At 56.9% G+C, this 25,976-nt stretch overlaps 1 protein-coding gene across 4 annotated transcripts; it reads left to right on the plus strand.

The window, feature by feature from the left end:
* Window positions 1–684: 684 nt before the first annotated feature.
* On the plus strand, window positions 685–19,786 carry ZBTB7A (zinc finger and BTB domain containing 7A). 4 transcript variants are annotated; one of them, XM_053579825.1, is made up of 4 exons: window positions 1,416–1,688; window positions 7,068–7,201; window positions 10,402–11,672; window positions 16,286–19,786. In XM_053579825.1, exons 3-4 carry the CDS (start codon window positions 10,417–10,419, stop codon window positions 16,776–16,778), a joined length of 1,749 nt encoding a protein of 582 aa, XP_053435800.1. In that variant the 5' UTR covers window positions 1,416–1,688; window positions 7,068–7,201; window positions 10,402–10,416; the 3' UTR covers window positions 16,779–19,786. The 4 variants fall into 4 exon arrangements, with proteins under 4 accessions (XP_053435785.1, XP_053435800.1, XP_053435808.1 ...); XM_053579833.1 differs by lacking the exon at window positions 1,416–1,688 and adding an exon at window positions 2,468–2,928; XM_053579810.1 differs by lacking the exon at window positions 7,068–7,201 and having other exon boundaries at window positions 685–1,688.
* The last annotated feature ends 6,190 nt before the right edge of the window (window positions 19,787–25,976 follow it).

The raw sequence follows: 25,976 nt of genomic DNA on the forward strand, positions 1-25,976 counted from the left end.
GGCTACAACTCCTGGGGCGATCACGTCCCCTCTGAGGACCTCTCGGGTTTGCCCTTGAAGCCAAATTATTATTACAAAAGCCAATTCAAGCCGTTTGGGTGTTGAAAGGCACTTTTAAAATGTTGTGTGAAGAAGCAATAAAGTATACGTGTGGCTTTGAAGTCAGAGGCTGGGTAGACTAAATTTCACTCGTGCAGGTGGTAGTTTCCCGCCTGCAAAGTAGTGCTGGTAGTAATAATAATTAATACGAATGGCAATGGGATTAGACGTTAGAATGAAGGTGCACAGACCCCGACAGAGTCACCCAATTAGGTAAGCGCTCAGTCAACAGCTCCTAAAGAGGGTATCAGAGCTCCCTGTCCTCAGGAATGAGGAAGGGGAAACTGAGGCCCAGAGCTTGCCCAGGCACTGGTCGCGCGAGCCAGCTCTCCTCGCTGCGCGGGCTCCTACTGTGTGCAGCCGGCAGTCAGCTGGGCCAGGTCAGGATGTTCTCACCGCTCGTCCCCTCCTTCCCCTCCCCCGTCCCCCGCCGGACCTCTCCCACGACCGAGGAGGAAGTGGGAGAAATGGACAGGGAAAAAAAAGTTGGGCCGAGCCAACGCCTGCCCACTCCCCACCACCACCCCTCCGGAGCCACGCAGACCTTTGCGGGAGCAACGCGCAGCTCGGTGGAGGCACTTGGAAAGCCTGGAAAACAACCGCCCTCCCCGCCCCTCGCCAACCCCTTCCCCCCCTAGGCCCTGGCGCAGCGGGTGGAGGCGACTCCTTTATATAATCGCGGGAGGGCAGGTTGATGTTTCACGTTAGGGACCCGAGAGCCTAGCGGACCTGAGCCCGTCCCTGGTAAACCTGCTCGCGGGTCTCTAGCGCAGCCGGGCAAACGGAGGCCCGAGCAGGGCCGGCGTCTGGCCCGGGGGATCCCCACGCCCTCGCCCCCCACCTACTCCCAGCAGCCCGGGCACCGCGACCCACGCCCGCGTTGGTCCTTGCAGTGCGCACGGCGCTCCCCGCCCCCGCTGCCATCCTGCCACGCCCCAGGCGTCGGGGGCAAAGCCCGCGCCCCCCCGCACCCCTCCCCTGCGCAGAGGCTGGGGGCCTGTTTATCTGGAGGCTCCCACCCCCCTCCACCCCGGGGGGCCCGCTCCCCCCGCGCCCCGGGGAGCTCTGGGGCCAGATAAGCTGGCAAGCTGGCACTGCGCCGCGCGGCGGGTTGGAGAGGTCAGAGGAGGGGGGGCGCGCTGGGGGCGGGCTGGACCCCCCCCCAACTTGACAAAACCTAATAACAGCCCGGTCTCTCCGGCGCGGCGGGCGAAGCCCCACGGGAGGGCAGAGACGTGGCAAGAGGGGACCTGCTGAGCCTGTTCTGGCCTCCGAGGCCGGGGTGGGGGGGGGGCGGGCTAGGCGTGGGGGGGGAGGCCGGCGGCTGCGGCACCTTTAAGACAAGGGAGGACCCCTCTTGCCCTCGGAGAAACCAGGAAGGGAGTCGCGAGCATCATACGGGGCTTTGGCTGTACTGTACAGTTACTGTAGGGGCAGTGACGCCGCCACCGCCGGAGCCAGGGAGCGACGAGTGGAGCGCTAGGAGGGGAGAGCAAGCGACGCGGACCCCAGAGGCGAGCGTCCCAGGGAGTCCAGTCCCAACTCCGGGCCCCGGCCCCACGCGCCCCGGCCCGGCCCGGCCCCGCGAGGTCAGTGCGCGCCTAGCGCGGCCCCCGGCGCGGGCTGCAGGGCGGGGATGGGCGCGGGGCGCTGCGTCCACTCCTGCCCTCTTAGGAAGGGGAGATCTGGGGTCCTTCCCCAAGTTTCCGAGAAAGGGGTGGTTGGCAGCTGCCCGGAGACTGGAGGAGCCCTGGATCTCGAGCTCGGGGAGGGGGCACCAACCGGGAAGGGAGATTGGGGGCGAAGGGCACGGGCTTGTGCGCCAATCCCCCTCACCTGGGTGCATGGCTTTTCGGGGCTCCCAGGCGCGCGGGTAGCGGGGGAGGGGAAGCGGGGCTGCACTGAGGGTGGGGGGAGCCGGCGTGGGGAGATAGGGGGGCGCGTCGCTTGCTAAGTTTGCAGCTGGGTACTGGGGGCGCTTTCGCCCCCCGGGGGCCTATTTGGTGCTGCGTGCATACGTTGGAGTTGGCTAGGATTGAGCTCCATGGGGGATGGGGGAGAGGGGGCTGAAAAAACAGGGAGGGGGCTTTGCGAAGGAGGGAGAAGAGGTGGGGTGTCCGGGTGGGCGGGCGGAGCCGAGGAGTCTTTTGGGAGTCGTAGTCCCACCGCTGTTTACGATAGGCAGATGGCGGGCGGTGTGGAATACAAGTCCCAGACTGCCCTGCGCCGGCAGCCTGCCGCGACCCGCGGGTAGGGGCGGTGCGGAGGAGGGGCGGTGAGCGGCGGGCCGGCGAGCCAATGGGCGCGGGCCGATCGCGCGGCGCGGCGCGGGGGCGGAGCCAGCCGGCCTGGGGGCGGGGCCTGGAGCCGGGCTCCCCTAGCCGGGGGCCGGTGGCGGTCCCCGGCTTCCGGCTGCGCGGCCTGCGGGCCGGCCCCCTCCCCGCCCCGGGGCCCCTCCCTGCCTGGTTGTGTAACCGTCCCCAGCCCCCTCCCCTCGGCCCCCCACCCCGGGGGGGGGAGTGACCCTCCCGGCGCTCCCCGGGGAGGGCGGGAGCCGGGGCGGACGCGCGGCGCAGGCGAGCCCGGGGATGCGCGGCCTAGCGCAGGCCGGGCCGGGGCGTGGGGGAGGCGGGCGGGCGGACCCAGATCCGGGGTAATTTGCATCGCCCTCCCCCCAGCCCGGGTGGGGATTGGCCGCTGGCAGCGGGGGGTGGCGCGGGGCCAGGCTCACTGCCGCCTCCCGGCCCCTCGGAGGGAGCCAGCCCAGCCGCAGCCGCCGCCACTGCCGCCGCCGGGGCCGGGCCCCCTTGCCGCTGCCCCGGGAAGGAGGTAGGAGCTCCTCGCGCGGGCGGCGCGGCGGGGGCCCACGGGCTGGGGCGGGGGCTGCGCGCTGCGGCCGGGCGGGGGAGGGGACCGCTTCCTGCCCCCACCCGGCCTGACTCAGCCCTGGGTGGGGGGACCAGCTTGCTCCCTCGCTCTGCCCGCGCGGCCGCCTGGCTGCGGCCTGCAAGAGGAGGGGAGCAGGCACTCTGTTTCTCTTCCGCGCCCCCAAAGCGCGTGACCCTGTCTCCTCTGGCCTGGACCCCGCTCCTTCCCCTTGACGCCACCACCACGTGCGAACCCTGAGCCCGGGCAGAGGAGGGGGAGAGCTGGTGGGATCCGGTCCCTTCCCTCCTTCACCCTCCCTCTCTGGCCGGAGAGCTGGCCCCCTCCCCCAGCCTCGGGCCTGGGAGTCCGGCCGGGGGCTGAGCTGGGCGAATGCTGGAGCGTTGCACCCCCACGGCCCAGGCCTTTGCGGGTTCTGGGAGGTACTGCCCAAGCGGGCAGCCTGGCTCGTGGGAGCTCTGGTGGGCCTCAGCAGGAGGTTGCTGTCCAACCAGTCCTGGGCAGCCAGTCGGCGCCCACTAAATGTTGGCGGAATGCAGCCAGGAGTTGGCAGAGAGGCAAGGGTGAGGCAGGCAACTCCTGTCTTCCCCAAGCCAGCCGGCGGAAGTGAGAGAGGTGTTGGTGCCCCTGCCCCCAGCGGCGCCCACCTGGCTCACCCATGGGTGGCAGGCCGGTTTGCTCCCCCCACGACTCCCCGCCAGCTGCCTCCAGAGAGGGCTTCCAGGATTCCATGTCAGTCCCCCCCCGCCCCAGAACAAGACCAGGGCGTAACCCTGAGTGTGCCTCTCCCACTCTGTGGGGGGGGGGTGCCCACCACTGGCCTATCACTTCCTATTGGTAGAGCTGGTCCCAGGAGGACAGGCCCTGCTGCCACCCTAGCTGAGGGCTTCTGGCAGGGCATATTCCCACCAACACCAAGCACCCCCGCCCCCAAGGCCCACCCCCTGTGGGGCCCCTAGAGCACCTATGGCTGGGCTCGGGGCTCTGTTTACTGCCAGCCATCGCTGTGGAGACGGAGCCTGCGGGAGGAGGGGCAGGTTGCTGGAAAAGCAAAGCCTGATGAAGGAAAGAGGAGCCAACGGGGACACTGAAATTTTAATTCGTGGGTCACTCTGGGGGGGTACTTATTCAGTTCTGATTGGCTGTGTGATGGCCAGTCAGCAGAAGCCTTCAGGCAACTGGGGGGAGCTAGGGGTCCTTTGCTCTGTGTGGGAGACAGGCCTGGCAGAGGTTCTTGGGGTGATAGCAAGTCCATGGTGGTTTGGTTTTTATTTATTTTTTCTTTTCCTTGAGCCCCTGTGTCCCATGTTTGGATCCACCTGGGGGCAGCCGCTATCACTATTAGAGGAAACGGGTAGGGGTGGGTTAGAACCTGAGCCTTAGAAACTCCAGGTGTCAGAGTGAGCCCCAGAGTTGGTGGCATGGCTGGGACAGGGAAGACAGGTGCAGGGGATGCAGAGTGGTCTAAGGTCATCCCACTGGAGCTAGGTCTGACCACTGTGGCCCTGCTTCCCTGTGCAAACCTGTCTAGTGTTCCCCCTCTTCGGGAACGGCTGGAGGTTGGCAGTGAAGCCTCCACTGCAGCCACCTGTTTATGAATGGAGTGTCACTGAGGCTTATTCAGCCCTTTTTTCAAAGATGACATTGAGGTTCAGAGAGGGCCAGCAAGGCTCTCAAGGTCACACAGCATGAACCACAGTTCTCTCTCAGTCTCACTGGGCTAACACTTTAGGCTGTGAGTGTACAAAGCCCGTTTTTAACCTGCCCAGCCATGATTCTGCACCTTGACACCTTGGCCCTCAGAGGTGGGCAGGGCTCTGGGTTTTACGAGTCATTGTACCAGAGGAGACCAAGGTCAAGAGTCAGGGCCACCTTCTCTGCAATGGAGATGGCCTGAGGAAGCCTTCTTTGACGCTTGGGGGCTGGCCCACTTGAACCCTGGCTTCCTGCCGTCTAAGTGTGACTTGTACAGTGGGGTGGCAGGGTTGCCCTAGTGGTGCCTGCAGGTCTACCTGTGCCATTTCTTTTCTTCTCTCTTGTGGAGGAAGCTCTAAAGACAGCTCAGGGTATGGGAGAGATCCACTTGCGTGCTAGGCGTGGGTTACCAACCACCTGAGCCACTCGGCACCCCCAGCTGTCACCTGGTGCTGCAGGCACCTGCTGGACCATAAACCACCCTGCAATAGCCCTGGGCAGCAGGGACCAGAGGAACAAGCTTGGGTAGGGGTGAGTGTGCTCCAATCCAAAGCCGACTCAGGTCTGCCTGAGGTCCACTCAGGGAAGTCACTTCCTCTCTGCCAGCCTTGGTTTTCCCATTAGTACAATGGGGAGATTATTTTCAGCCCAGAAGTGTCATCTTTACCCACACCTGCTTGGGGGTTTTACTCAGTGATTCTCTGGGAACATTTGTTGGGTGGCTGCTGTGCACAGTAGCAGGACCTTGGGGGAACCTTTCCTGCATCACAAGGCACTCCAAAGGGGGTGTGAGAATAAGCCTTCTAAAGTCCTATGGGCCTCAGGGTGGGGGATTTTACCCTCTGCTGGTCCCTGGGGGCCATGTGTTTGGAGATGGGGAGAAGGAACCCCTGGGACTGGTAATTCCATGGGAGGGAACCAGATGTTCGGTGTCCAACTTCTAGCTCTGCAGTGTAACCTTGGGCAAGTTGCTTTCCCTCTCTAAGCCTATTGCCCATGTGCAGGACGGGGGTGCTGACTAGAGACCCTGCCTCTCAGAGCCATGAGGATAGATGATGTCTAAGGAGTTTCTCTGTGATAACCAGGGTCAGCCTCTCCCCAGCCCCAGAGCACAGAAGGCGCCCTGCTGAAGATCTGGCACTTGTAAGGAGTGTGGCCAAATCACCGGCCCCTCCATCTGTCCCCCCAGCAGGCTGTGGACGGCCACTCTGTGGAAGTGTCCCCACCCACGCCTTTCTGGTTTGACTGGAAAACAAGGCCCCAGCCCACCATTAGGATGTGTGTGATGAGTAGAGTCTACCTGTGTTCTGGAGGTACAGGATACTGGGGCCCTGCAGGCCGAATGCTCCTGTGGGCACCCAGGCTGCACCTTCCACCTGCTCAGACTAGGGCGGGGTGAGTATAGGTGACAAGCCAGCTTCCTTCAGGGGAAGGAGAGAGGTCTGGAGGCAGAGTAGTACCTCTTAGGCCACCCACGTTGCTCCTAGGCATCTTAGTGCAGCCCAAGCTGAAGGCAGAGTAGACAGAGATGGGATTCTGTGGGATCTGGCCTTGCTTACCTCCAGTGACGGGAAGCTCATTCCTTCCACTACCATTATAGATGGCTCTGGCTTCTTAAAGCTTCCTCTTGGAACCTGGCCTTGGTCTGGAGTCTGGGCTTCCTGGCTCGTGGTGGCATTGAGAGCATGGGAATAGGGTGAACCTCCTTCTCACCAGCGTTGAGTTGGGAGTCAGGTGGGAAACCCATGGCCGCCTCATCTCTGATCTTACCCCACTGTGTACACAGTTTTCCCACTGGGCCCTGCAACCTCCTGCCTCTGGCCCTTTAAGGCTGGGGCAGGAAGCCCCTCCCCATTTAGGGCAATAAATGGACACGTAAAATGGCTGAGGGCTTGTGTGTGGTTGTGTGGCCTGGAGGGAGGCCTGCCTAAGGCAGAGGGCAGGCTGGCAGCAGGCAGCCATCCTGGGCTGTTGGTGCCCCAAACCTAGGGCTGGGGACCTGGCCAGGCTGGGATTGGCACCAGGTTAGGGTGGGGTAACCCGTCAGGACCAACCTTGCAACATAGGCTGCCAGGCTGGGAGGGGGTGGGGCCGCCGGGCGAGGACCCAGCAGCTGCACCTGCATGCCACGCTTGCTGTGTGACCTTGGGGCAGCTGCCCACCCTCTCTGGGCCTGGTCTTCCACTCCAGCTCTCCCCACACAGTAGGTGAAGATGAGCCTTAATCCCTGGAGTAACGTTCAGGAGTAAAGTTCAAAAAGCCCTTCACCCCAGTCCACAAGAGGGATGGTGGCCCTTTTGTGACTGGCTTTGGCACATAGTAGGTTCTTGGGCAAAGTTTGCTGAATGGATGTGAAAGGAACCTGTTCTTGTGCTCTCTGGCCATAGGAGAGCTGCTTTTTTGCTGTCAAAACCCCTGTCCCAGGAAGGGCTCAGAGAGACACTGCGTCTTGCCCAAGGTCACATAGCTCTAAGCTGTGGAGACAGGGACTCAGGAGCTGCCCTGCACTGCACAGCACACAGTAGGTATAAAAGGTGCCTTCTTTGGTTTCCTTCTCTGCTATCCCTGGGTGGAGGAGTGAGTGGGGGTCCTGAACCCCTCATTAAGCGACCCCCTGCCCCTGGAAGTGTCCCCCAGGGAGATAGTAGGTAGCAGTTACCTGCTCAGCCCCCTTTCCAGCTGTCCCTCCTCCTTCCTGAGGAGTGTGGGTGGAGAGGCCAGGCCCCAACTCTCACCTTGCCTATGACCTTGGGAAGGCCCCAGGCTCTGGTTCCCTTCTCTTGAGTTGCCCACCTGCCAGCCTTTGTTCCTGCTGTTCTTCATGGGGGCAGCCTGCCGTGATCCTGGGGTCCTGCCTAGGTGACACTGCTGTGTGAGCCATGTCAGGGTGCTTCTGCCCTTGCTGCACATCCCTGGGGATTGGCAGAAGCTCAGGTCAGAGGGCATGAGTCCTGACCTGGCCACCTATATCTCCTGTGTAATATTGGCTGGGTCTTGTCCTCTCTTTGAGTCTTTGGGTGAAATAAAGGCACTTAGTTCCTCCAAGTTCTAGAGCACAGGGAGTGCTGAATTAAGGCCTTAGAAACTATGGTTTGTGACCCTAGGTTAGACGGGAGGTGGGACTGCTCAGTTCCTTGGTACTAGGTGTGGTTGTAGGCAGGTGGGTACAGCCAGATGTGGTCTTAGGTTGCTCCCTTGTTCCCTTTGCCCCTACTGTGTGCTATCCTGGAGAGGGCTGGGCTTAGGGGCCTGGGGGAGGAGGTACCCTACCTCCAGCCCAGGAGGGGCCTGCCAGGGCCTGCCCCTTAGCTGCCTAGTCAGCACCCGACGGCCCGGAAATCCCACAGAGGCAAGTGTGGAGGATGGGCCATGGTGAAAGGGGTGGGTGTGGGCCTGAGCACATGGGACCCTGGCTGGTGTGGGGCAGGGACTGAGGCTTTCTGGAGGAGGAGGGGAATGAAACCACCATGCATGGGGGGCACCCACTGTGCGTCAGGCGCACAGTGGGTCTTCAGTACACAGGTGCTTTTTGTTGCTAGGACTTAATGACACCTGAAGGAGATCTGGCAGAGGCCCTCTCAACTGAAAGGCAGGGTCGACTTCAGCCCTTTCCTTAGGGGGAGGCCCTTGAGAGAGAGAAGCCTGGTGGAGGTAGTGGCCCAGGGTGTGGCTGGCAGGTGGCTTGTGTTTCTGTAGAGAAAGGGTGTGGATCTTGGGTCTGCAGAGTGAGTTTAGTTTCTGAGGTGAGGGAAGGGAAGTGGGTAGGGGGATACTCCTGGGAGTCAGCCCAGGTGGGTACCCTTGGCCAGGACAGTAGCCCTTTCTGGGCCTCAGTGTTTTTATCTGTAAAATAGGAGACCATGTCCTCTCATGGAGGATTTGTCTGGCTGACAAGGGCAGAGACTTAGACCCTCGGACCCAGCCAGCATCCACAGGCCCCACCATGGCCTGCAGCCTGGTATTTCATGCTTAAAATAGGTCGGGCAGCCCTGGCCTGTGATCCTGGCATTGGCTGGGGAACCAGGGGTGCAGAGTAGCCATAGGAGGGCTGAGTCACCTGTACCATCTTGGGGAGACCCCTCAAAGCTATTCAGGAGGACCCTAGGTCACCTGAGGGGAGACTAGCAGAGGAGGGCCAGGGAAGCCATCTGGGGTATTGGTAACCTGGGTCAGAGGTCCCCTCCCTCCTGTGCTGGGGGGTGGGCTGACACAGGGCGGGGCATGTCTGATCCGGAGCCCCATCTGCCAACATGCTCCCCACAGCCTGGGGCCAGACAGCAGATGGTAGCAGGGGGTGGCTGCCGCCAAAGGGGGCTCCTCTGAGGTTCCATAGGTCTGGGCCTCAGATGGGGTCCCCCCTCTCTGTTCCTAGCAGCCACATGTGAGCCCCCCTCCACAGAACCCGGTGGGGGGTGGTGGTGCTGAGCAGCTGGTGCCTGGGCCCCATTGCAGGAAGGAGGGTGGGCAACTGGGGCCATAGCCAGGGAGCCCTGGGAAGTGGGGCTGTGGGGACCACAGCACAAAGGCCTCTGTGTCAGCGCTAGGGCCTGGACCCCATTCTGAGGGCCTGCCCTGGCCTTGGGTCCAGCAGTGCCTGCCTAGGTCATAGCAGGTCTGGGGTGCAGGGGCAAGAAGGTCTCAACGCCCAGGAAGGCCCAGCTCAGGACCTTGTCCAGGGGCTCCAGCTTGAGAGCCGGCCGGCTAGCCCTAAGGAATGCAGCTTATGCTGGGTGGCTCAGGGCAGCCAGGGGCTCCCAGGAGAGGGTGGAGGGGTGGAGGCAGAGCCAGAGGGTTGCACAAGCATCCGAGTGGGTGGATGACTCATAGTAGAGGGAAAGGCAGAAAAGGGGGGGGCAAAAGAGAGGGATAGGACAGACAGCCCCCTGGGGCCCTGCTCCTTCTAACACCTCTGCCCATTTGACAGATGGGGAGACTGAGGCCCAGAGAGCATCAGGGCCTTCTAGCCTGGATAGTGCTGCCAGGGAGGATTAGAGTTGGGAGAGTGCCAGGTGGGGGTGTTGGCCAGGTAATGACCCGGTGTCCTTATTACTCACTGCTGGGGCCAAGCCCCATGCCAGGGGCTCCATGAGGCAGGAAGGGGTTTAACCTGTGGAGTCACCAGTCCTGGCCCGATGGGGCACACCCACAGTAGCCTTGATCCTGGCCTAGCTACAGTACTGGGTCCCTGAGTCTGGGCCTTGCCCATCTTGCTGGCTTAAAGCCCCCTGGAGTAAGCCGGGCCTAGCCAAGAGGCAGGAGTGGGGTTCTGGCTCTCAGGTCACAGGTTCCTGGGTCTGAGTTCAGGTGCTGCCCATGTGCTCAGTAAGGCTAAGACATGGCCAGTGAGAAGTAGGAGTTTTGGGAATGCTATTGTGTGGCCGCCTCTGTGTTGGCAAAAGCATGTGCTCAGATTGATAGGAGAATGACTGACCATGGGATGGTTTTTGAGCACTTAAACTGTGTGCTCCTGCAATATCTCAAATAAACCCTTTGATAGTCATTTTGTGGGGCCCTCTGGCAGGGGAGGATGTCAGTGCCTGTGTCTCCTGAACACCTGATGTGGGCGTGCAGCCTCACTCACGTTGATGAGCTAGGACATAGCTGGGGAAACAGGCTATGGGGGACAGCGTGGGGCAGCGCTTCCCAAGGGTCTCAAGCCCAAGTTGATGGGTGTCAGGGGCATCTCCACTCACTAGTGCCCTTTCTTCTCCTGTGCTGCAGGTCTCGGCGCAGAAGATGGCTGGCGGCGTGGATGGCCCCATCGGGATCCCATTCCCCGACCATAGCAGCGACATCCTGAGCGGGCTAAATGAGCAGCGGACGCAGGGCCTGCTCTGTGATGTGGTGATCCTGGTGGAGGGGCGTGAGTTCCCCACGCACCGCTCTGTGCTAGCAGCCTGCAGTCAGTATTTCAAGAAGCTGTTCACGTCAGGGGCCGTGGTTGACCAGCAGAACGTGTATGAGATTGACTTTGTCAGCGCGGAGGCGCTCACTGCACTCATGGACTTTGCCTACACAGCCACGCTCACAGTCAGCACGGCCAATGTGGGTGACATCCTCAGTGCCGCCCGCCTGCTGGAGATCCCTGCTGTCAGCCATGTCTGCGCCGACCTCCTAGACCGACAGATCCTGGCTGCTGATGCGGGTGCCGATGCTGGGCAACTGGACCTTGTAGATCAGATTGATCAGCGCAACCTCCTCCGCGCCAAGGAGTACCTCGAGTTCTTCCAGACCAACCCCATGAACAGCCTGCCCCCTGCAGCTGCTGCCAACTTCCCGTGGTCTGCCTTTGGTGCGTCAGATGACGACCTGGACGCTACAAAGGAAGCCGTGGCAGCTGCTGTGGCTGCAGTGGCTGCTGGCGACTGCAATGGGTTGGACTTCTATGGGCCGGGCCCCCCAGCTGAGCGGCCCCCAACAGGGGATGGGGATGAGGGTGACAGCAACCCAGGCCTGTGGCCGGAACGGGACGAGGACACCCCTGCTGGGGGTCTCTTTCCGCCACCAGCGGCCCCGCCTGCCACCACACAGAATGGCCACTATGGCCGGGGCGGGGAGGAGGAGGCGGCCTCACTGTCAGAGGCGGCCCCAGAACCGGGCGACTCACCAGGCTTTCTGTCAGGAGCAGCAGAGGGTGAGGATGGGGACGGGGCCGATGTGGATGGGCTGGCCGCCAGCGCACTGCTTCAGCAGATGATGTCATCAGTGAGCCGGGCAGGGGCCACGGCAACGGGGGACAGCGATGAGGAGTCACGGGCAGATGACAAGGGCGTCATGGACTATTACCTGAAGTACTTCAGCGGCGCCCATGATGGTGATGTCTACCCAGCCTGGTCGCCGAAGGTGGAAAAGAAGATCCGTGCCAAGGCCTTCCAGAAGTGCCCCATCTGTGAGAAGGTCATCCAGGGCGCCGGCAAGCTGCCACGCCACATCCGGACCCACACAGGAGAGAAGCCGTATGAATGCAACATCTGCAAAGTCCGCTTCACCAGGTGAGCTACCAGTGCTGCGTCAAGGGCGGAGGTGGGGTTCTGGGGTCCCCAGCCCAAACTCAGCCACACGTGATCTCCTCCCTTCTGCACTAAATGCACACAACACTTCCCCAACCCTGTGCCTGTTGAGAACAATATGGATCAGTGGGTGGACGTCCCGGTGGGCCACAGGCAAGGAATAAGACAACCACAAGTAGTACATAAAGGGTGCCAGACAGGGACATACCATAGGAAACTGGCAGGATGGACACAGGAGTCACTTTTCTTTCTGTGGTGGCTTGGTTCTTTGGCACTGAAGGAGATTTTTCTTTCTTTTTCTTCCTTTGAGAGAGGGTGACAGTTCCTTAGGGAGGGAAAACTCTGCTTTTGAATCGCTTTTAAGTCTTTGGTGAGCCTGGGTAATTTGCTTTGATTCAGCCAACATTTATTTTTTTATTTATTTTTGTTTTGTAGAGACAGAGTCTCACTGTACCGCCCTCGGGTAGAGTGCCGTGGCGTCACACGGCTCACAGCAACCTCTAACTCTTGGGCTTACGCGATTCTCTTGCCTCAGCCTCCCGAGCAGCTGGGACTACAGGCGCCCGCCACAACGCCCGGCTATTTTTTGGTTGCAGTTTGGCCGGGGCCGGGTTTGAACCCACCACCCTCGGCATATGGGGCCGGCGCCCTACTCACTGAGCCACAGGCGCCACCCCACAGCCAGCATTTATTAAGCACCTGCTGGGTGCCAGGCTTCCTAGGCTGTGGGTTGGGAGCTGGAGATGCTGCATTGGCAACACAGGCTTCACAGAAAGGGAGCTGCATGGGAAAAGGGTGTTCTGGGCATAGGGAACAGCCAGTGCAAAGGCCCTAAGGCCAGTTCATCTTAGTGGATCACTGAGGCCTGTGGGTACTGCAGGGCTTGGGCCCTGAACAGCAGGAGTTCAAAACCTGGCTGGGGAAGTTTGTGATTCTGTCCCAGGAGTCTGGGGGTGGTTGGCTGGGTCTTGTGGATCCAGGGCGGGCCAGAACGATGGCAGCAGGGGGCTGGCCAGGCGGGTGAGTCAGCATTACCCCTGCTCCCTTCCCCCACCCAACGTGGGGTTCCCCTAGCCACGCCCACCAAGGCTGAAGAAAGGGGCCATTGTCCCAGCTTCCTGGCCCTGCCCCATGGGGACAGGAACTGGGGCTGACCCCCTCCCTAGCACCTCTGGCCCCCTCCCTAGCAGGCCAGGAGAGGAGGGTGCAGCTGGGCTCTGTTGCACAGGAGTGCCAGGCATGGGGCAAAGGGCATTGGCTAGGAGGCAGGTAGCCCTTTGGAGAGACCAGGGTGCTGGAAGTCTGGTGGGGGGACTCTCTCCTCCTCCAAGCATGGGTCCCAGGGTAGCAGCAGATCCTGCCCTCAGGGGTCTCTGAGCATGGGAAGGACAGTATAGTGGGGGCCCAGGGAGCCAGGATCTGGAGAGGGGACCATGCCAGGCAGAAGTATCTATTCCACTCTTGCTTCCACAGGGGCTGGGGCTGGTCTTCCTAACTGTAGGCCAGAGGCTCAGTTTCATTCTGACTTGGAGTACCCTTGGCTAACCCCACCTAGCCCCAGACCAATCCCATCTGCCTGACAGGGAAACTGAGGCTTAGAGAGATAGAGGCACTCAGCAAAGCTCTTCTCCCCACATACCTACCTTCTTCCTCTTGCCCCCGGCCTAGAGCCCCAGACCCCCCATCACAGGGAATCAGCCCCCTCCCACCCCAGGCCTGGGAGCCCAGGGGCCCCTCTGAGTCACAGCAGAATGTTGAGTAAGCGGGGGCTGTGGCAGCTAGGCCTATAATTACCCAGGCTGGGGCTCGGGGTGATGAAACTGGGGCTACCTCCTCCCCCATCCCACCTCTGCATGGCCCCCTGGCCTGCTGTGCAACCCTAAGCAAGTCACTTCCTTTTTCTGAGCCTCTCAGTCTCTTTAGCCAGAAAAATGTAGTATTCCTTTCCCCTTCATGACCTGGTCTTATGCCAGATCTGGGCAGGACACTTGGTAGACCATACTAGTGGGCTTTGGAGGAGGCAAGGGGAAAGAATCAGAGATCTGGTTCTAGCAATAGACAGGTAGTGAAGAGTGCATTGCAGCCCAAGTGGGGCAATAAGGAGAGGGTGGAGGGGTCTGTTTGCAAAGGGCCAGGCCTTGGCCTATGGGGGAATAGAGCCAAGAAAAGGTTAAAGTCAGTAGGGACACCAGCTCTGTGGGTGATGCCAGAGGAGAAGCCAGGTCTTTGGAAGTTGGGAGAGGTGGAAGGGTATTCAAGGTGGGGCTCTGAGGGATGAATAGGAGTTTGCCAGTGCTTGCACTAAAGAAGCTTTCAGTCTGCTGAATGTGAGAAGAAAGAAACCCAGAAGTGGCTGGGCTGAGGTGTTCAAGGAGCAAGTCAGACACTGGCCAGGGCTCCTTAGATCTAGGTATCCCTCTTGCCTGTTAGATTCCAGGAAGGAGTCTGTCCCCAGCAGTGTGGAACACCACCATACAATAAGCCACCTATATAATTTTAAATTTTCTGATAATGATGTTAAGAAAAAGTTGGGCGGCGCCTGTGGCTCAGTGAGTAGGGCACCGGCCCCATATACCAAGGGTGGTGGGTTCAAGCCCAGCCCTGGCCAAAGTGCAACAAAAAAATAGCCGGGCGTTGTGGCGGGCGCCTGTAGTCCCAGCTGCTCGGGAGGCTGAGGCAGGAGAATCGCGTAAGCCCAAGAGCTGGAGGTTGCTGTGAGCTGTGTGATGTCATGGCACTCTACCGAGGGTGGTACAGTGAGATTCTGTCTCTACAAAAAAAAAGAAAGAAAAAGTCAAAAGAGGCCAGGCACGGTGGCTCAGGCCTATGATCCTAGCCCTCTGGGAGGCAAAGGTGGGAGGGTTGCTTGAGCTCAGGTGTTGGAGACCAGCCTGAGCAAGAGCAAGACCTCATCTCTACTAAAAAAATAGAAAAATTAGCTGGGCATTGTGGTGGGTACCTGTATTCCTAGCCACTGAGGAGACTGAGGCAGGAGGATCTCTTGAGCCCAGGAGTTTCAGGTTGCTGTGAGGTAGGTCAATGCCCCACACTTTGGCTTGGACAACAGACCAAGACTCAGAAAAAAAGAAATGAAAAGAGGCTCAGTGTCTGTAGCTTAGTGGCTAGGGCACCAGCCACTACTGGAGATGGCGGGTTTGAACCCAGCCAGGGCCTGCTAAACAACAATGACAACTACAACCAAAAAAACAAAAACAAACAAAAAAATAGCTGGGCATCTTGGTGGGTGCCTATAGTTGCAGCTACTTGGGAGGCTGAGGCAAGAGAATTGCTTAAGGCCAAGAGTTTAAGGTTGCTGTGAGCTATGACGGCACGGCACTCTACCAAGGGTGACAAAGTGAGACTATCTCAAAAACAAACAAACAAAAAGAAATGAAAAGAAAAAGTCTTAAGAGAGCTGGTAAAAGTTAACTTTAACCACATTTTCTATAACCCAGTAGACCCATTTATTATAGCATGTAATCAATACGCAGAATTTTAAATGTATTATTTTATATTACTTTCTGCATAACAAGTCTTCAAAATCTGGGGTGCCCTGTGCACTTCCCACATACTTCAGCTCAGACTAGCTACCTTTCAAAGGCTCAGGAGCGCCCTGTGGCTGATAGGATGAGAACTGGATTTGTAGGGCTAAAACCCTCAGATTGAGCTGTGTCCTCACTGTTCCCTGTAGAGTGAGAAGGGTAGGGAGGGGCCCTTTTGTCACACCTAGCTAGCACTTGCCATCTCGGAGCTCACAGTCCAGTCTGGGAAATAGATGAGAAACATGGAAACCAAGATACGGATGGCATCAGGGACTGGGCAGTGGGGTCCAGGAGGGTCAGTAGGAGGAGGTAACATTTGAGCCCAGCTTTGATTGTCAAAATTTGAGAGGAATAAAGTGCTTTTGGCAAAGAGACTAGCAAATGCAAAGGCCCCAAGGCAGGCACATGGGGGTGACAGCTAGAGGGCAGAGTTGTTGGGGTCTAGTTGCTGTGGGGTGGGGATTCGGTTACTACGGTGACCAACTGCCCCAGTTTGTCCGTGACTGAGGGGTTTCCTGGGATGCAGGACTCTTGGTGCTAAAACCAGCACAGTTGGTCACCCTATCTGTCACCAAATACCCCAGCAACCGCCAGCTTCAAGAGGGCAGGGATGTTTGCCTGCCTCGTTCCCTGTGGTATTTTCAGCACCTGGAACAGGGCCTGGCCCCAGCAGGCATTCAGTGAGTATTTGCAGTGGGAATGACGGCCACAGCCACTCTTGGCCACTCACTGGCCTCATCCTACCTCAATAGCAGAAGGCCGTTGTCTTCTTCCTCCTATGGTAGGGAGAGTGGTTCAGAGAGATACAGTGTTTACTTAACACCACATAGCACACAAGGTTCTCTTGAGACTCTCAGAACATTGAAATGTACCCATTGTTTTGCTGGGGACTGTTCCTCCCTGGGGCACTGGGACCTCAGGTGGATTGTTTGCTTTCCAAAACGGTGGTCCAGGAGCCTGCTGCGTCGGCCTGGATCTCAGGCTCCCGGGCAGAGACCAGGAGGCTTTTTTACCCCCACCCACTGACCGTCCCCCGCCCCTGCCCGTCCACAGGCAGGACAAGCTCAAAGTGCACATGAGGAAGCACACTGGCGAGAAGCCGTACCTGTGCCAGCAGTGCGGTGCCGCCTTCGCGCACAACTATGACCTGAAGAACCACATGCGCGTGCACACAGGCCTGCGCCCCTACCAGTGCGACAGCTGCTGCAAGACCTTCGTCCGCTCTGATCACCTGCACAGACACCTCAAGAAAGACGGCTGCAATGGCGTACCCTCGCGCCGTGGCCGCAAGCCCCGCGTTCGGGGTGGGGGACCTGACCCCAGCCCAGGGGCCACCGCACCACCCGGTGCCCCTGCCCCTCCCGGCTCCCCTGATGCCCAGCGCAACGGCCAGGAGAAGCACTTTAAGGACGAGGACGAGGACGAGGATGCGGCCAGCCCCGATGGCTTGAGCCAGTTGAATGTAGCGGGCGCTGGTGGTGGAGGTGATGGTGGAGGGGGCCCCGGGGCCACCACCGACGGTAACTTCACAGCCGGACTCGCCTAGAAACCAAAAAGAGAAAACAGAAACCCGAGAGAGAGACAGACAGAGAGAGAAAGAGAAAAATCACCCACCACCCCCCCAAAAACACAAAAAAAGAATATCTATATACAGATAACTATATCTATATATATATATATATATACAGATATATATATATATGAAGCGTCACAGAACCTAGGTAGCGCTTTCCTCAGATCTCCCTCCTTCCTGACGTCTCCTCCCTCCACGGGGCCTCCCCCTCCCACCACATAACCACCCCACCCCCCGTCACTGGGTTTTGGGTCTTGGTTTGGGGTTTTTGTGGGACACAAGGATTCCAAGCATCCCCAGCCACGGGGTGCCCGGTGTGGGGTCTGGGGCCCTATCCGAGGCCCTGGGCTGGGGTGAGGGTGAACTTGGGTGAGGGGTGTTGGGGAACAGGGTGGGCTTTTATTTCCCCATCCCTCGCTAGTTTCTAGGAGTCTTTCAGACAAGACCTTAAATGATTTCTGTCTGCTCTGAGTGGACGTTAAAATAGACCCTTGGCCCCCACCCTCCTTCCTCAGGGCACTTACTAAGGGGGGGTCTCCCTTTGATCTCCCCAGCAGCCTCCCCATCCACCACCCTGCCTGCGGCCCCCGCCCCATATCTCCAGGCCATTGAGACACAAATCTATTTATTTCCAGGCCTGGAGAAAGGGGACAGGACTGTGGGTCAAGGCTAGGGGGCACTAGGATGGTCCAGGTGGCTCCTGCCGCCTCCCTTCACGGCACTTACAACCGGCGGGACCTCCAGGGGCTATCCCTCGGGGCACCGCCTGCCCAAACTCCCCCATTTGGAGATTCACAACTTATGTCTCTGCCCTCTCCCTGGAGCCCCCCCTCCCAACTTTTTAAAGCACTTTTTAGATTATTTTTTCTCTTTTTCTCCTTAAAAACAAAATTTATATATAGAGAGATATATATATAAAGTATACTTTTCCTCAGAGGAGCAGACAGCTGCATAGAGTGAATAGAGCCCAGGTCAGATGGACACTGGGGCTGTTGGTGGCAGGGAAGACAGAAAGAGAAAGAGAGAGTCCACAGTTCCAATGTCACAAAAGCAATAAAACAAAACAAGATTTTACAAAATGAAAGGAAGAAAAACAAACAGGCAACCAACCACATTTAGAAGTCTTGGCACTTTGTAATGGAACGGGTACTACACTTTATCTTAATTCTTAATTTAAAAACATGTTTACAAGTTGCAACCAACTTCTATGAAAAGTTGAAAAGACAAAAAAAAAAGAGCGAGAGAGCGAGAGAGAGCGAGCGAGAGAGCGAGAGCAAGAGAAATTCCTAAAAGTCGATTTATTTTTGTACAAAATAATAAAAAAAAAACCCACCACAAACGTAGAATCCACTTCTGTTCCCCAAAGGCCAGAAGGGGGCCCAGGAGGAGCCATGGAAGGGACCTGAGACTCTGAGGTGTTTGTTCCACCTATGGAAGTTGGCCTCAGAGGCAGGGTTGTGGGGTTTTGTGTTTGTGCCGTGTCCCCCCTTCCACCTCTGTCCTCCCCAGTTCTGTCCCCTTTTTCAGTTCTGATGATTTAGAGATGTCTTACCGCCCTTGAGCCATACAAGTGGCTGTCTCTGTCCCGGGGACCCTCTTCCTTCTTCACTCCCTAGCTCAGGGATGGCCCGAGAGGGGGCTGGCCTTCCAACCAGCCAGAGCACCCTGACCTGCACCCCCAGACCCCCAATATGGCTGTCCTCCTGCATGGCCACTGAGGAGATGCCATCCTCAACATGCCCACCGCACTGAGGTGGGTGACAGGGGCCCCCCACCTCCAGGGCCTTAGACTTCTTCCCCCCACCACTGAGCTTCCCTCTTTTTATTTCAAAGGCACTGACTGTAATTCTGGGGGTGCTGGTACCTGTCTCCCCCCAACCTCTGGCTCCCACAAGGCCCGGCATGGACCGAGCCTTAGGCCACGGAGTGGGACTGGGGTTGGGAGACGATGTCACCAGATGCCAGGATGCCCCCTCACCCTGACTCTCCCCTGCATATGCAATGCCTAATGTGGGACCCTGTAAATACCCCCCCCCCAGCCAAGACTCCTTACCAGTGCCCTGGGGGGTGTCATCCTGCTCCTCTGTGGCAGCGCCTCTTCTCTGTTCTTTGTCTTTCATTTTTAAAGGGAAGCTTTTTAAGAAGGCAATTTTCATATTGTTTCTACAGGATAGGCTGTTTGTTTTCTTCCCTGCCCCTCAACCTGTCAGCTCCACCCCATATACACCCCAAATGTCTCAGGATCCCCCCTCTGGGGCTGGCCCAGGGCCGGATGGCAGCACGCTGGCCTCAGTCATACCCCAATTTGGGAGTACCATCTTGTCCGTGACCAAGCAGGGATACCCCCCTCCAAAAATAAAAAAAAAAACTCCCAGAGAGGTCCCTTGAAGGGGAGCCCTGTTCCCCCTACCCACTCACCTCTCGCAATAAAATCAACTCAAAAATCACAGTTTCCTGGCCAGTGGGGCGACCGGACTTGCGGGGGTGTGGAGCCCTCTGGGACTGGTGGGGGCAAGGGCTGCCACTGAATACCATGTGACACTTACACAGACCTCCTCGGGAATTGCACTAAACCCCTGCCCCTAGCTCCCAGCTCAGCTTCGCCCACCCCGCCCGCCTACTTTGCCTTAACCCCTTCCAATCCTGGGGGCCACAGCATCTGCATGGGCCCAGTGCCGGGACCCCCAGCCCTGCCTTCTCCCGACTGCGCAATCACATACTGTATATAGACGTGGATCGATTTTATTTTTATTCTTTAAATTAAGGTCGTGATAAAGTGTTGCCAAAGATACTGCTGAATTCTCGAGTTTCAGGAAACAAACAAAAAAATTATATTTGAGGGGGGTCGTGCTGACTCCATCAGAAAGAACACAGAAAGCTTTTTTGTTCGGTTGTTTGGGGGGTTTTTTGTGTGTTTTCTTTTTTGGGGGGTGTTTTTTTTTTTAACTGCCTGGTACAAAAAAAAAAGAAAAAAAAAACAAAGTGAAATTGTTATTTCCATCCTCACGGTGGAGTGTGTGGATGTGTGAATGCATGTGTGAGTGAGGTCCAAGTATGGGCTCCCAGGGTGGGGGCTGGGAGGGGGCAGGGCCAGCATCCCCATAAATGGGGTCCCCAGCCTGCAGCTGGGGAGAGAGGGGCATCCTAGCTCTAGTTGCTGCTGCTTCCTGCCTCACCACCCCTACCCCACCCTGCCTTTTGAGATTAAGAAAAATTTTTAAAAGGCAAAAAAACTTAAAAATATTAAAAACCAGTGAATGTAAAATTTTAGACCAGGCCCAGCCTGGCACAGGTTGTGGGGCCTGCTGCACCCAGCCACACTCAAGCGGGCAACACCAAAACCTCTGTGCCCACTTGGAGACCTCTTACTCCGTGTGGCCATGGAGTCTGGACACCCTGTTACTACAATGCTGTCCTCATGTCTCCTTCCAAAATGGGAGATCTGCAGCAGGAGAAAGGGGGTCCCCAGCCACACCTCCTGGAGCATGGGGGTGGCTAGATTTGGAGTGGGTTGGGTCTTTGTACTATTCAGACCCTGGTCTCTGGCAAGGAGCAGCTGCATGTGTTAGAACCGGGCAGGGGGTTTGTAGGACCCCCACTCCCCCAGGACAGGGAGAGTCCAGGCAGCTGGAATTGTAGGAGGTGAGATGGACTGAGGAAAAACAGGAAAAAAAAAAGTTAAAAAACCAACAACAAAAAAAGCAAAAATCCTATTTTTTGAAAAAGAAAGATATTTATATTTGCAGTTTTATTTTAAAAAGTTATTTAAGCAGAGGAAGCAGCCTTCCCGAGGTGGCGGGGGTGGCTGGTGTAGGACGGGTCAGGGGCCTGGGGGCTTGGACATCCCAGGAGCCATAATCTCAGAGTTCAGACTAGCTCGCACTAAAAGTATAGATTGACATGGGGGGTGGGGTGGGGTTGGGGAAGCCAGGAGATTCAGGGGGTAAGGAGATCCCTAGTTGGTGGCTGGCGCTGCCTGGAGGCTGTGGACAGGGGGCCCCAATGCCCAGGTGCCCCCGGGCCCACCCCAGGCCCAGAATTGAGGTGCCTTGGACTTTGGGGGGCCAAACCTGGCAAGTGGGGGTGGGGTGGGGTGTGGGGTGGTGCCCTCAGGGTACAGAGCACAGAGCAGACATTCCAGAGACTGTACTCAAGAGTCTTTATAATAAAGTGTGGGAGATTAAAAAAAATCAATTGATAAAAAAATGCACTTTTGGGGGGTGGGGGGAGAAGCTTTAAAAGTAATAAGACACAAAAAGATAAAAGATGAAAAATCAGAAAAAAAAACAACATTTTTTCTTGTACATAAACAACAACCACTAAACAAAGCCTGTTACGACCGCCATAGCCTCATTTGCCTGATTTTGATGTTCTTTGTGTTTTGTTTCGGGGAGGCCGGGAAGCAGGGTTTTGGGGTGGTGGGGGTCCTTCCCCTTCTGGCCCTGAAGAATGAAGATCAGGATCAGAGGCTGCCCCGTTTCTGTGGGTTGAGTCCCTTAGCCACACCACATACCTTTGGGCCCAGACTGGCCCAAACTAGGGTTCCAAGGAGAAAACCCTAAGGGGACTTGGCCCCAATCCTTCCTGCCCACCCTGGAAAGTCAGTTCTGTCTTTCAGAAGTCCCACTGTTGTGAAGGGGACCAGGGCATGGAGACATTGACCTAGCACCCTGAGGATGGTAGTCAATCCAGGAGGTCCCCACAAGGAAGGTGACCCACAGCCTCTGGGCAGGTAGGTGAGCAGCACCAGGAAAGGGCCCAGGGGACAGAAGGGGGAACTGGCTGGGCAAGTTGTGATCACATCACAGTCCATCGTGACCAGGGCCAGGCCTTGGGCACCTCTGCCTCTATGATGTCCCCCTGGGTGGAGAGTTCTGGGGGCCACCCATGCCAGGTGCCTAGGACATACATGATCAAGAACTTGGAGCTGGAAACTTCAGCTAGCTGAAGCTCCTGCTTCTGGGCTGGGGTCACCAAACATAGCCACTTTCAGGGCTCACGGGGAGAGCCCCCTCCTGCTTCTTGTCCCCCAACCAGATGTAACTCATGTTTCCAGGTATCTGTCCAGGCCATCACCAAGTGATGGAGGCACAGATGTCCACACTGAGCCACCACTCGGTCCTTCCAGAGCTTAAGCCCCCCAGTAGCCATGGGGAACTGCGAACTGGTATGACCTGGCCAGGCCCTGCTTGGGAATGCCACAAAACCTGGAGTTCCAGTGCCCTCACGTGGCCCCCACAGTGTGCTCTGCAGCTCAGGGAGTCAGAACCTCTTAACCAGTCTCCCTCATGTGAGGGCCCGGGTTGTGGGATTCATAGGATTTGCACCCAGAGCTCCAGCATGGGCTGGGGTGGGGCTAGGGGCTGGAGTTTCTGCAGCCAGAACCTGTCCTGAGCCCTTACTGTACCCAGGGCTCCATGTTTGTCAGTGAGCCGAGGGAGCCACAGCCTAGCTCTGTGACCTCTGAACTGAGAGGCAGAAGGAAGCACACTCCACTGCTGCTTAGCCCTCAAGGGACCTCTTCATTGACTCCCCACAGCCCTTCTGCTAAGTGGGAGAAGCTTTTTTTTTTTTTTGCTGTTTTTGGCCAGGGCTGGGTTTGAACCTGCTACCTCCGGTATATGGGGCCAGTGCCCTACTCCTTTGAGCCACAGGTGCCGCCCCGAAGCTTTTGTTTTTAATTGAGATATAATTCACAGTCAGTGGTTTTTAGTATATTCAAAGAATTGTGCCCCATCATCATGATCTAATTCCAGAACATTCCATCGCCCCCTATCCATTAGCGATCACTTCCCACCCTTCCCCAGCCCCTGACAATGGACATTGCACATAAATGGGAGTCACACACTGTATGTCTGTCCAGCTCCCCTCGCTAAGCACAATGTCCTCAAGGTCCATCCACATTGTAGCCTGTGTCTTTTCATGGCTGAGTGATACAGTAGGGGCCAGATGTGATGGCTCACACCTGTAATGCAGGAGCATTGCTAGAGGCCAGGGTGCAGTGAACTATGACTGTGCAACGCCACTCCAGCCAGGATCACAGAGTAAGACCCTAGCTCTAAAAAAGAAAAAAAAATTTCCACCGTGTGGACGGATGGACCACGTTATATTAATCCATCTGTTGATGCATACTTGGGTTGTTTCAATTTTTTTGGCTCCTGTGAATGCTGGTGCTGTTAACATTTGTATGCAAGTTTCTATGTGGAGGATGTGTCCACTCACGTTGGGTACATGCCTAGGAGTGGAACAGCAAGTCCCGTGCTAACTCAACATTTAAATGCTTCCACGCAGCTCTACCATTCCACACCCCCAGTGGCTGTGAGTGGGACCTCCACATCCTTGATGATTGTCTTTTTTGATTCCAGCCATCCTGGTGGGTGTGACAGAGTATCTCAGTCTGGCTTTTTTTTTTTTTTTTTTCTTGTTGCAGTTTTTGGCTGGGGCTGGGTTTGAACCTGCCACCTCTGGTATATGGGGCTGGGACCCTACTCCTTGAGCCACAGGCACTGCACCCAAGTCTTAAGCTTTTGTTTTTTTCTATTTGGCAGTTTTTGGCTGGGGCCAGGCTTGAACCTGCCACACCCAGTATATGGGGCTGGCACCCTACTCCTTGAGCCACAGGTGCCGCTCCCCCCTCTGGCTTTTTAATATTTTTTCTTTTTTTTTTGGAGACATTCTCACTATATTGCTTCTCACTATATTGTAGAGCGCCGTGGCATCACAGCTCACAGTGCCTCAAACTCTTGAGCTTAAGCGATTCTCTTGCCTCAGCCTCCCAAGTAGCTGGGACTACAGGTGCCCACAATGCCTGGCCATTTTTTGTTGTTGTTGCAGTTGTTATTGTTCAGCAGACCTGGGCAGGGTTTGAACCTCCAGCCTTGGTGTAGATGGCTGGCACCCTAACCACTGAGTAAGGGCGCCAACCCTGGCTCTTTTTTTTTTCCTTTTAGAGACCTAAGAGTCCCCCTTTGTCACCCTTGGTAGAGTGCTGTGGCATCACAGCTCACAGCAACCTTCAGCTCTTGGACTTAGGCGATTCTCTTGCCTCAGCCTCCCGAGTAGCTGTGACTATAGGCATCCACCACAACTCTTGGCTATTTTTTGTTGCAGTTTGGCCGGGGTCGGGTTCGAACCCACCACCCTCAGTGTATGGGGTCAACGCCTTACTCACTGAGCCACAGGTGCTGCCCCAACCTTAGCTTTTTAACATTTTCTAATTTTTATTTTTTACAGACAGGGTCTCAATGTCACCCAGTCTGGAATGCAGTGGTGTCATAGCCTCTCAGCAGCCTCAGACTCTTAAGCTCCAGGGACCCTCCTGCCTCAGGCAACTAAGTAGCTGGGACTACAGGTGCATGCCACCATACCTAATTTAAAATTTTTTCCTAAAAAAACTTTTTTTTGAGACAGTCTCATTTTGTTGCTCTTGGTAGATTCCCATGGCATCATAGCTAACAGCAACCTCAAACTCTTCGGCTCAAGTGATTTTCTTGCCTTAGACTCACAAGTAGCTGGGACTATAGGCACCCACCACAACGCCCAGCTATCTTTAGAGACAGGGTTTCACTATAGCTCAGGCTGGTCTCGAACCTATGAGCTCAGGCAATCCACCTGCCTTAGCCTCCCAGTGTGCAAGGATTACAGGTGTGAGCTGCCTTGCTTGACAAAAAAATTGTTTTCTAGATGGGACCTTGTAATGTTGCCTAGGCTGGTCTCAAAATCTTGGCCTCAAGTGATCCTTCTGCCCCAGCCTCTTGAGTAGCTGAGACTATACTTAAGTGTGAGCCACAGTGGATTTAAAGTGCATTTCTCTAACTCACTTCGTGAACTCACTGGCTTCTCAGCTGTCAGGGAGCCAGGCACAGTCTTAGGGTCTGAATTCCTCCTGCCCAAGTCACTTCTCCCAAGTTGCCCAATCCAGCAGGGCCACTAGGCCCTGACGGTCTGAGGTACAACCTGCCTCAGTGATGGCATGCTGCACCTTCTGAATTCTGAACTTCATTCAACAAGACAAATGTTGATGGGGCTGAGCTTTTATCCTTTTCCTCACCCTGTCCCCCATCCCACGGGGTGCCTAATATTGGTTACACACTTTCAGACAAAAAAGGGCACAGAAAGGCGGACGCCTTGGTGGCTTCACCTCGACCTTTTTTATTTGCATTTTTTAAAAACAATTAAATTAGAATACAAATATTAGAAAACAGCGGCCCTCAGCTGCCAGTGCAGGTGGGAGGGAGCTGGGCTGCGCAACTGGGTTTATACAGTAAAACTGGATTTGCCCTCTACCAGATTTATGTCCCTTTCTTCTTTAAACCTGAAATGATATTGCTTCCTGACTAGGAGAGTTCTGTTTATACAAAGAATGATTCTGGTGTAGGGAGGGAGAGGGAGGCAGGGAAGGAAAAAAGCAAAACAGAACATGGTGCTGGAGACCCCAGGCAGGGCTGTGCCACTCCCGCACCCACCACTTCCTGGGGGGCACAGATGGGGGATCACCCAGCTGTGGATCCTGGAGGCGGCTCAGGCAAGGCCCCAGAAGCCCCCTTGGTTGTTGGACCCCTGAGGCCGAGGGCTGGGGGGGCCTGGCCTGTCTGGTGTCCAGGGCAGCCCATCCCTCTGGAAGAGCAAGGCTCCTGGGGAAGCGGAGCCAGCCTCCCACCTAATAGAAAACCCAAGAGCAAAAAAGGAGAGGAACCAACCCAAACCAGAGATGAGGCAGCTGGGTCCCTGCTGCCCCTTGGGAGGTGACTGACCTCCCTGCTCCATAGACCGGGGGTGGGGGTGGGGGTGGGGGGCGGTGGCAGCGGCAGCTGTGGACATCTGTGCTGTTCCGTAGGGAAGTTAACCTGAATTGGAGTTACCGAGGTAGCTGGCTAGAAAACTGAGACCCCCCCACGCCACATGGTGCCGCACCCTGGGGGCCTGCCTTCCCCAGGGGCCCTGGCCACATGCTAGGTCTTCAAAATACCAAGTTATTGCACTTTCAAAAAATACAACACATCTGTGGCTAAGCCCTCCCAAACCCCCACCCCGACCCCCACCCCACCACCCGCCTACCCCCAACCCTGACACCCACCCCTGCCCAACCCACTCCATGGCTTCTTGGCTAAAATGCTCACTGCTCGGCGCTCAAGGGTCTCCGGGCCAGAGGACCCGTTTGCAGAGAAAAGC

This window comes from Nycticebus coucang, chromosome 2 (genome assembly GCF_027406575.1).
Source record: "Nycticebus coucang isolate mNycCou1 chromosome 2, mNycCou1.pri, whole genome shotgun sequence".
NCBI lineage: Eukaryota > Metazoa > Chordata > Mammalia > Primates > Lorisidae > Nycticebus > Nycticebus coucang.

What these genes read in the sequence shown, in the direction of transcription:
- ZBTB7A (XM_053579810.1), top strand. Translation starts at nt 10,417, where the DNA reads ATGGCTGGCGGCGTGGATGGCCCCATCGGGATCCCATTCCCCGACCAT. An exon ending in TGCAAAGTCCGCTTCACCAG is followed by an intron (nt 11,673 to 16,285) that starts GTGAGCTACCAG and finishes GCCCGTCCACAG; the next exon opens with GCAGGACAAGCTCAAAGTGC.